The sequence below is a fragment of the Coregonus lavaretus genome (assembly GCF_964263955.1).
Source record: "Coregonus lavaretus genome assembly, chromosome: 1".
Taxonomy (NCBI): domain Eukaryota; kingdom Metazoa; phylum Chordata; class Actinopteri; order Salmoniformes; family Salmonidae; genus Coregonus; species Coregonus lavaretus.
Window position 1 is genome coordinate 79,371,999 of NC_139988.1, and position 10,862 is coordinate 79,382,860.

Sequence of the window (10,862 nt, forward strand, 5' to 3'; positions counted from 1 at the left end):
TCAGTGCCCGACCTCACTAATGCTCTTGTGGCTGAATGGAAGCAAGTCCCCGCAGCAATGTTCAAACATCTAGTGGAAAGCCTTCCCAGAAGAGTGGAGGCTGTTATAGCAGCAAAGGGGGGACCAACTCCATATTAATGCCCATGATTTTGGAATGAGATGTTCAACGAGCAGGTGTCCACATACTTCTGGTCATGTAGTGTAGCTTCAGGAGATTTGTTCAAATACTGAGGGCAGATTTAAACAGCAACAAACAGCAGGGATTTAGACAGCCACTATCCCAGGATAATATGTGGTCCCAGCCACAAGGGCAGTTGTTACAACAACATGAAAATAGCTTCAAGAGCTTTTTCCAAATACTGAGGGCAGATTTAAACAGCAACAAACAGCAGGGATTTAGACAGCCACTAGCCCAGGATAATCCGCATTCCCAGCCACAAGGGCTAACCTCATTGTGGCCTGTGTTCAAGCTTTTAAGGAAACGTTGCTAGCTTGATAGCTAGTTAGCAGCTAGGCTAGCATAGGGATAGTTGTTGATGAATGCCAATCATTCTTGTACAAACTTTGATTTGATTAATTATATTAATCTTATACCACAGCATTGTTGAATACTCATTTCTGATTGGCTAGAAGGGCATTCTAGAATGGACATTTAAACCAGATAACGGGACAGTTGGAAAAGATATCGGGACACCTTGCAATCATGATAGTTGTCTTATCAATCACACAGAGATGAGAATCAGACTCCAGAAAGTTAGACTCCATAGAAAGTCCATAGACTGTTCAGTCTAAAGGAACGCTCTCAACAATTTAAGTGCTATCAAACTTTTCTTCTAGATCTATGTTGACATCACAAGCTAAATGAGGCCTCATGCACTCAGGATGCACACCAAAACATTGCCATCGGAATCTCAATTATAATCCAACCACAGAATCTACAGGAGAGACAAAGACACTCTGAAGAGAGTGTAAGTGGGCCACAGGAAGTTGTCGGCTTCGCCCCCAGGATGGGACTTTTCCTGGCGGAGGCTGGAATGCACAGCTCCTGTCTGTGTTGTTGTGTTCTGTTTTTCTTTGGCACACTTTTGATTTGTAGTCCAACAGCTCTGGGCTGATCAGATAAAAAATGACAGGACCCCTGAAAAATGTTCCAACCTGTTTTTGCTTTCTTCCCTCCTTCCCTTCATCCCTCGCTCTTGCTCTCCTTCCTTCGACACTTTGAGAGTGAGTGCAAAGCTGGGACAGGGAGCCCCTGCAGTCAGAACAGAGGAGAACAGGGAGCTGGGGTGTAAACTTGTGAACCTGCCTGTTAGGAAGCAACACTGAGTGTGAGAGCTGTGCAGCTTGCAGTTCACTGGGGAGCAGACAGAACACTCTGACTGACTGTGTTTAACTCAGTGCAGCAGTGCCAGTCATAGTGGAAGTAGTCCTTTCTTTCTTTCTTTCTTTCTTTCTTTCTTTCTTTCTTTCTTTCTTTCTTTCTTTCTTTCTTTCTTTCTTTCTTTCTTTCTTTCTTTCTTTCTTTCTTTCTTTCTTTCTTGCTCTCTTGCTTTCTCTGTCTCGCTCTTTATGTCAGAGCAAAGACACAACTGAAACTGTTCAGATAGAAAACAGCATGGCCTGTTTGATCAAACCCTTTGCAAAGTGTTTGAATGAACCATCCAAAAGAAACAGTAGTAATCGGGACTGCCCTGGCTTTACCTCTCCTAGCATTGTGAGACAGTGCCCACTGGTTTTGATTTGCATTTGGTTGAGTTGTCAACGTGAATTCAACGTGAAATCAACCAAAAATGTCACCCTGTCATTCGATTTAGGTTAAAAGTTGGGTAAACATTTTTACTAAATTCCCTTACGTTGATGATTTTCTGCAAATCCAATCAGTTTTCCACATTTGATTCAAATTCATCACATAGAATTTGTGGGTTGAAATGACGTGGAAACAACGTTAATTCAACAAAATGCTTGTTGAATTACACTACATTACCAAAAGTATATGGACACCTGCTCGTCGAACATCTCATTCCAAAGTCATGGGCATTAATATGGAGTTGGTCCCCCTTTGATGCTATAACAGTTTCCACTCTTCTGGGAAGGCTTTCCACTAGATGTTGGAACATTGCTGCGGGGACTTGCTTCCATTCAGCCACAAGAGCATTAGTGAGGTCGGGCACTGATGTTGGGCGATTAGCCCTGGCTTGCAGTCGCCGTTCCAATTCATCCCAAAGGTTTTAGATGGGGTGGAGGTCAGGGCTCTGTGCAGGCCACAGTGATCTCGACAAACCATTTCTGTATGGACCTCGCTTTGTGCACAGGGGCATTGTCATGCTGAAACAGGAAAGGGCCTTCCCCAAACTGTTGGCACAAAGTTGGAAGCACAGAATCGTCTAGAATGTCGTTGTATGCTGTAGCGCTAAGATTTCCCTTCACTGGAACTAAGGGGCCTAGCCCGAACCATGAAAAACAGCCCCAGACAGTTATTCCCCCTCCACCAAACTTTACAGTTGGCACTATGCATTGGGGCAGGTAGTGTTCTCCTGGCATCAACCAAACTCAGATTCGTCCGTCGGACTGCCAGATGATGAAGCGTGATTCATCACTCCAGAGAACGTGTTTCCACTGCTCCAGAGTCCAATGGCGGCGAGCTTTACACCACTCCAGCCGACGCTTAGCATTGTGCATGGTGATCTTAGGCTTGTGTGCGGCTGCTCGGCCATGGAAACCCATTTCATGAAGCTCCAGACAAACAGTTATTGTGCAGACGTTGCTTCCAGAGGCAGTTTGGAACTCGGTAGTGAGTGTTGCAACCGAGGACAGAGGAATCTTATGCACTATGCACTTCAGCACTCGGCGGTCCCGTTCTGTGAGCTTGTGTGGCCTACCACTTCGCGGCTGAGCCGTTGTTGCTCCTAGACGTTTCCACTTCACAATAACAGCACCTACAGTTGACCAGGGCAGCCCTAGGAGGGCAGAAATGTGACGAACTGACTTGGAAAGGTGGCATCCTATGACGGTGCCACGTTGCAAGTCACTGAGCTCTTCAATAAGGCCATTCTACTGCCAATGTTGGGCTATGGAGATTGCATGGCTGTTTGCTCGATTTTATACACCTGTCAGCAACGAGTGTGGCTGAAATAGCCGAATCCACTAATTTGAAGGCGTGTCCACATACTTGTGTATATATAGTGTATCTGGAATATTGTGTTATGCAGGCATGTATGACCTGTGAGATAACTTGGGGAGGTTTGACTATAATTAAGTATTTAGGGTGCACAGGTGTGACTAATACTAATTAGTCACCAGACGCCAGGTCTGTCTAAAGATTACTTGTTGTTCATGATTAGCTGCTGCCCAGTAGCAGATTTTCAAACAGGAGCTATAGAAGCTGGCAATTCTGGCCAATGAAGGCTTTTACGGTGGTGTGTGTGTGTGGGTTGCTGTTTCAGCGTGAATGTGTTTGTTCCTTCCCTCTTTCCTTCTCTCTCTCTCTCTCTCTCTCTCTCTCTCTCTCTCTCTCTCTCTCTCTCTCTCTCTCTCTCTCTCTCTCTCTCTCTCTCTCTCTCTCTCTGTGTGTGCCCCTGAGGACTCCTGTGCCTCTTGGCGTTTGGGCCTATTTTCCTTTGAGGAACTGTCCTGACCTGTGTTTTAATACAGGTAATAGCCCTGCACTGTGGGACTTTGTCATTTCCTATACAAGTAGTTAATCACATGTTCTTTGATAATGTGCTGAGATTAGGAATCTCCTTTACTGCTTTGAACTACCAGCCTCCTTTGAACCTCTCTCCCAACCGTCTGGTTAGACTGGATAACGTCATGCCAGTGGTTTGTTTTGTAGAGCTGGACAGTCAGGGTGTCAGGCTCTTTTTGTGTCAACTGAATGTTAGCTCACTTGGATGAAGTACATCGATTGCAATTCAAGCAGTTAGCTAACTACTGTAGCTGTCACTGTGGCAAAGGAACCACAGCACAATATAATCCAAACTGGGGCACAAATGGGGAACCTTATCCACCTGCTCAAGTGATGTAGGCTAGTCCAATATCTACTGTACAGAATGGAGGTTAGCCAAATGGGAAAATAAACGTGCATTTCACATGGCACAGATCTCTGTCTGGCGAAGTCACTATGCTAGCCATAGATAATTCTCACAGGCATTAGGGGTGTCTTTGACCCCCGCCTGTATGGCAGCCGCTGCCATTGATATGGAACCCTACCGGTCTTAAGAATAACATTCTTTAAGGCTTTCCTCTTTTCTTTCCATCCCTTTGCACTGTTCAATGTAATGCTTGAACATCCTTGATCTTTTCACACCAGGATTGCAGACAGAGGATTTTCTCGCACTGAGAGGGGGGGGGTGGGTCACAGTCACATAATGACATTCCAGCGACCCAGAGATGGACCCTAGAGCCCACATTTAAGCCACAAGAGTTGTCCTGCACATAGAGGGCAGGGGTGGCCAGGACAGGGCAGGACAGGACGGGGGATGTGTATGGTAGGCATGCCTTAGAGAAGATTGACCATTTCATGTACTCCGCTACCCACATATCACAGAGGGAAACGGTGTTTAGTCTCTCTCTCACTCTACCTAAACTTTTATATAGGGCCCGACCTATATGATTTTTTGGGTCCGATTCTTATTTGTTGGGGGGCGAAACGTGCCGATATACTGTTTTACAGCGGGGAAAATGAAAAAGTGTAATTTTTCCGCACTGAATTCTCATAAATTGCCATCCAAAAAATTTATTGTCTTAGTAACTATGCTTCAAATGTTGATTTCATACATTGTGACAATAATGACATCATGAGAATGGCCGCAAGTGTTCAGATAAGCAAGACATTCCCTTTTATTATCCTATTTATTGAGTATCGTTTATCGGTGGAGTTATCGGTGAACCGATATATCGGTCGGGCTTTAGTTTTATACATTATCTATGTCACTTCCTTTCCTCTATGTACTTTCTATACCTAAATCAGAAATTCATTTGTGTCTTATTTTCTTATGGTAACACTTTGCTTTCACTACAAGCAGACATGAGAATTACAGAACGTATGCTATGTTACATGGGAATGTACTTTATGATATGTTAACATCATATTTCTGCAATTTCCTATGTTCTATATCTGTGGTATTGACAAATGTATTGTATTTGTCTGTCACAATTGTAGCAAATAGATAGTTTTGGTGCTCCGCATATAGCTACTCTGACCTGCAGAAAGTGGATTACACGCATCTGATGCAGTGGCAGTCAGTGCCGTTAGATATTTTTTTCATGAGCATGGCCTTATTTCTATTACAGCATATTCGATCACTTTCATTCATATTCCATTCACCCAGTTCAATGTAACAGCGATAGATTTAGACTACTACATGATACTCGATATTTTCCCTATACCCATCATAAGGTTGCTACAACCTAGCCTATGAATGAAAGTTTACAACGTAGGTGCACACAGGTTGAGAGACAAATTTGAGGTGACAGACAGTGACATTCAATATCGCCTTTCCATATGTATTACGTTGTTTTTTCCCATCATCAATCTACACACAATACCCCATAATGACAAAGCAAAAACAGATTTCTAGAAAAAAACTGAAATATGACATTTACGTAAGTATTCAGACCCTTTACCCAGTACTTTGTTGACACACCTTTGGCAGTGATTACAGCCTTGAGTCTTCTTGGGTATGACACTACAAGTTTGGCACACTTGTATTTGGGGAGTGTCTCCCATTCTTCTCTACAGATCCTCTCAAGCTCTGTCAGGTTGGATGGAGAGCGTTGCTGCATAGCTATTTACAGGTCTCTCCAGAGGTGTTCAATCGGGTTCAAGTCCGGGCTCTGGCTCGGCCACTCAAGGACATTCAGAGACTTGTCCCGAAGCCACTCCTGCGTTGTCTTGGCTGTGTGCTTAGGGTCGTTGTCCTGTTGGAAGGTGAACCTTCGTCCCAGTCTCTGGTCCTGAGCGCTCTGGAGCAGGTTTTCATCAAGGATCTCTCTGTACTTTGCTCCGTTCATCTTTCCCTCGATCCTGACTAGTCTCCCAGTCCCTTCCGCTGAAAAACATCCCCACAGCATGATGCTGCCACCACCATGCTTCACCGTAGGAATGGTGCCAGATTTCCTCCAGACGTGATGCTTGGCATTCAGGCCAAATAGTTCAATCTTGGTTTCATCAGACCAGATAATCTTGTTACTCATGGTCTGAGAGTCCTTTAGGTAACTGTTGGCAAACTCCAAGCGGGCTGTCATGTGCCTTTTACTGAGGAGTGGCTTCCGTCTGGCCACTCTACCATAAAGGCCTGATTGGTGGAGTGCTGCAGAGATGGTTGTCCTTCTGGAAGGTTCTCCCATCTCCACAGAGGAACTCTGGAGCTCTATCAGAGTGACCATCGGGTTCTTGGTCACCTCCCTGACCATGAAGAATGATGGAGGCCACTGTGTTATTGGGGACTTTCAATGCTGCAGACATTTTTTGGTACCCTTCCCCAGATCTGTGCCTCGGCACAATCCTGTCTCGGAGCGCTACAGAGAATTCCTTCGACCTCATGGCTTGGTTTTTGCTCTGACATGCACTGTCAACTGTGGGACCTTATATAGACAGGTGTGTGCCTTTCCAAATCATGTTCAATCAATTGAATTTACCACTGGTGGACTCCAATCAAGTTGTAGAAACATCTCAAGGATGATCAATGGAAACAGGATGCACCTGAGCTCAATTTCGAGTCTCATAGCAAAGGGTCTTAATATTTTAATTTTTAATACATTTGCAAAGATTTCTAAAAACCTGTTTTTGCCTTTTCATTATGGGGTATTATGTGTAGATTGATGAGGAAAATGTTTAATGTAATCCATTTTAGAATAAGGCTGTAAGGTAACAAAATGTTGAAAAAAGGATTGGGTGGACAACATGTCAGTTCATGCTGCAAGAGCTCTGATAGGCTGGAGGACATCCTCCGGAAGTTGTCATAATTACTGTGTAATTCTATGGAAGTGGGTGTGAATCATGAGCCTCCTAGGTTTTGTATTGAAGTCAATGTACCCAGAGGAGGACGGAAGCTAGCTGTCCTCCGGGTACACCATGGTGCTACCCTACAGAGTGCTGTTGAGGCTACTGTAGACCTTCTTTGCAAAATTGTGTGTTTTAATCAATTATTTGGTGACGTGATTATATTTAGTATAGTTTTATCTAAAAATGATAACCTTTTTAATGTTTTACGATTTTAATTTGTATGAAATTCACTGAGGAGAATGGTCCTCCCCTTCCTTCTCTGAGGAGCCTCCACCCACCGACTAGGGCGGTGTTGACATGGGTGCTACGTAGGCTACACTGATCTGTTAAAAACTGCAATTTACCAGAAGTCACCAAAAACTCTGGCATTAAAAGCTAAAGCCACAGCTCAGTCAGTTTGCATAGTAACATACAGTTTCCATAGGTGACATGCTCTCTCTGGTTCCCTCTGTAACGGAACAGTGGCCATAATTACCAGAATATTAAGTGGATAATAAATGTTTAGTGATTCTGCGACGATATTCTTCGACTACACCACAAATCTTTGTTCCTCCAAGGTTGGTATTTGAAGAGTTTTTAATGGATAAAGACATGGGCGATGTGGAGTGTCGGCATTCACTCATCATGACCACTGTCTATAACATGAATACAAACAGAAAAGGCTGAACTGGCTGACAGGTTAGCTTTAGCGCTTCCATTTAGGGATTACCTGTGTATATACCAAGCGTTGACGGTATTTTTATGTGTGATGGGCTCGTCCTAAACTACTTATGACTTGTCAAGATCTTTTTAATGATGACAAACATGTAGGCCTACTGTAGTTACAGTATAGTGTAGAATACAGATGCTAATCAAAGTTGAAGCATATCAACCCTTTTTCTCCAATCACTTTAATTTTATTTGTATTTATTTGGGTTGTGCTGCACTATAGCATTATTTGATTTGAATACAGGAATGAGCAGGTCAGCATTTTTCTGGAGGAAGCTCTGCAGAGTGGTCACTAGCTGGAACAGCCACAAAGTCATCAAGTCTGATTTGAAACCTAACCCTAACCTTAACCCTAACATTAACCACATTGCTAAACCTAATGCCTAACCCTAACCCACATTTTTTATTTCATGAATTTATACATAGCTGGCCTATATAAGTGGAAATCACTCAGTTCTGCCTCCAGGACAAGACTCATGACAATGAACATCAACCGGCGCAAAATTCTGTCATAAAATACTTTCAGCATTATACATCCCAGTATTATAGCCTGGCTAGAGACACCATGTGGAAGCAGTACAGGGCTTTTTTTCTCCAAAATACTTGATATTAAAGATGAGACTTGTGAGATGTACTATATTTATATACAGCGTAAGAGGTGAGGAATAGAGGTACAAAGTAAAAAAACACGGATTTCTTCCCAAAAGCCACACATTTATATTAGAGATGGGCATCAGGCTGCCAAAACCTTTATCAGATGGCTCTAGTCTACCCTCTTGGAACACTTATCTTTTATCTGCTTTGAGATCTTTCCACATACTTCATTTTCTCTCACTTATGAAACTCTTCTAGCTACCTAACATTTTTGCATTTTAAAGAGGAGTCTATTTAAGTGACATTCTTGCAGGGGGGTATATTTTTGTGGCAGCTCCAGCTCCTCTCCAAACCCCCTCATTTGCCAGCTATTTCACTCTATCACCTCTTCCTCTGTGCATATGTACATCTCTAGAGTTATTTATGCTCTGTTTTGTTTTCGACACCCCATCTTGTGATTGTGTGACTGGCTGCCAGGCATGTAGCAGTCAAAACTCCTTCTCCCCTCCCTTCCCCACTTGGCTGGAGAATTTATGACCAAGTCATCGCCCCTGAAGCTGAAACGAGCCCTGGCTCGCTGAAACTTAGCACCCTCTCCCTTGACGCACCACGTACCCATCTCGTTGTTTTGTCCCCTCTTGGATGTGCTCAACACCGCTCCACGACGTCAGTGACAGCGCTCCATGACATCCATTCCTCAGCACCTGTCCAACCACCTGAAGCTACACAAGGCCATTTCATCTTTCTCCCTCTCCGCCTCCCCCACCCTCCACTTCAAATGAGTTATCCAAATCAAAGGTGGTATGCATTGTCCGGGGCTGAACATTACACCAGTGTCATGTAAGCTCGTTGAGCAGAGAACAGCTGCAGGTAATTCAGACAGAGAATCCTGGTGTCTTTGTTATGTTGTGTGCTGAATCAAGGGAGTGGGTGTAAAGTCGTCCTGCCATTAACACTTCATCCCTGTGGCCTGTGTGTTTGGCAGCTCCCCTCTCTGTAAATGAAACCAGAAGATGCTGGTGGTTTGGACAGCACCGCTGTGGGACCACATGCTAACTGGGCTACTAAAATTGCAGTAGCTCTGACAAGTATTGTGTCGGGAGCCAAAGAAGCTTTGTCATACGCCTACTCGCAAATATCTCTAAAATAAAAGGCTTTATGTTTCAAAAGAGCAAGGCCTATGAGGTCAGATGCATGAAGCTGAATTTGTAATGAGATGATCCTCTACATTTCATGTGAGGGTGCCAAACGGGTTCTGGAATATTTCAACAAAGACACATAAAGCCCTACAGAGCCTAACCTGATTGTACCATGACACAAACTCCCAGAGACCTCGGCAATATTGCAATATTAATTTAATGACAAAGTATATGCTTAATTATTGTTCATATTAAGTAGATACAAATTAATTAAAACCATTTATGTATAAATTAGATCTGACACTGGGGCAGTCTCACAAATGTGTCTATTTCGTTGATTTGGAGAATTTCAAAATGACATGGCTTTAAGTAATTTCAAACAGCATTGATGGTACTAAACAGTTAACCCTTTAGTATGTGATAAACTCCCTCGAAACAAAACCAATGAAGAACATTCAGTTAACAATGAAGAGTTACACGGCATGATTGGGGGCCGGCGGCCTGAATGTAGAATATGGACGCACAATGGCAAAACAAAACAAAATGATGCTGACTTAAAAGGTCCTGATTGTACGACTCCAAATATAAAATTATAGTTTTATTTAACAAAATAAACTAAGTACTTATACATTTGGACTCACAAACTTTTTGTTTTCGTGAAGATGTTCAATGTTGTCATTGTCCTTGGAGGATGGAGACATTATCTAAACCAATAATTACACTAATTCCAACCGCTATTTAGAAACGCTCCAGACCAATATTCAGGGACAATTTACATAGACAAGCCATCCATAGGCTCCTTTTAAAAAAATCCCTAAAGATATTGAATAAGCTTCATGCTCAAAACTACAATTCCAACCTCCTTAGCATCACAACATTTATCTAATAAGATAAATGGACCTTAGTGTAGAGGAAAAGAACGGCAAGCCTTTTCCGTTACACCAGTATTTGAGGTTAAGATTCTTTGGACTGGGCTGGATAACATTTTTCCACCCAGTCAACTGAAAGTGCACTGTATTCTGCCCTCTACAAATGATAATTGACCAAAAGTCTCCCTATAGCAGCTCTAGGATTTGATGCTGAAACTCTAGATTGTACTCACCACCAGATGGGATAACCTCCAAGCACCCGCCAACTGGACAACCACACAAACATCATATATCCAATCAGGTACAAATCCATGAGGTATGCCTTGTGGTGATAGGAGTGGAAATGGATCAATACATTGAATTTCCAAAGGGGAATGAAGAACAGACTTCCTGGAGAAGAAGCTTTAGCAGAAGCTTGATTGTTGAGGGAGGGGAATTTAAATGAAATTGAAGCAACAAAAAAAACTCCTGTTTTCCCCCTTCTTTGAGTCGGGCCAGGAAAGTGTGTCTGGCTCCTAGTAGTTAAGAGAGTAAGTCTCTCTCTCT

General features: G+C 43.1%; 1 protein-coding gene across 1 annotated transcript in view; it reads right to left on the minus strand.

The window, feature by feature from the left end:
• The window catches only part of LOC311128966 (proto-oncogene Wnt-3-like), a gene marked incomplete at both ends in the record, with an annotated part of 36,095 nt that extends 25,466 nt beyond the window's left edge, over positions 1-10,629 (minus strand). Inside the window, one exon of the mRNA XM_084161197.1 lies at positions 10,550-10,629. Coding sequence (XP_084017323.1) covers positions 10,550-10,629 — 80 coding nt within the window. The remainder of the gene's footprint in view (positions 1-10,549) is intronic.
• Between the last annotated feature and the right edge of the window lie 233 nt (positions 10,630-10,862).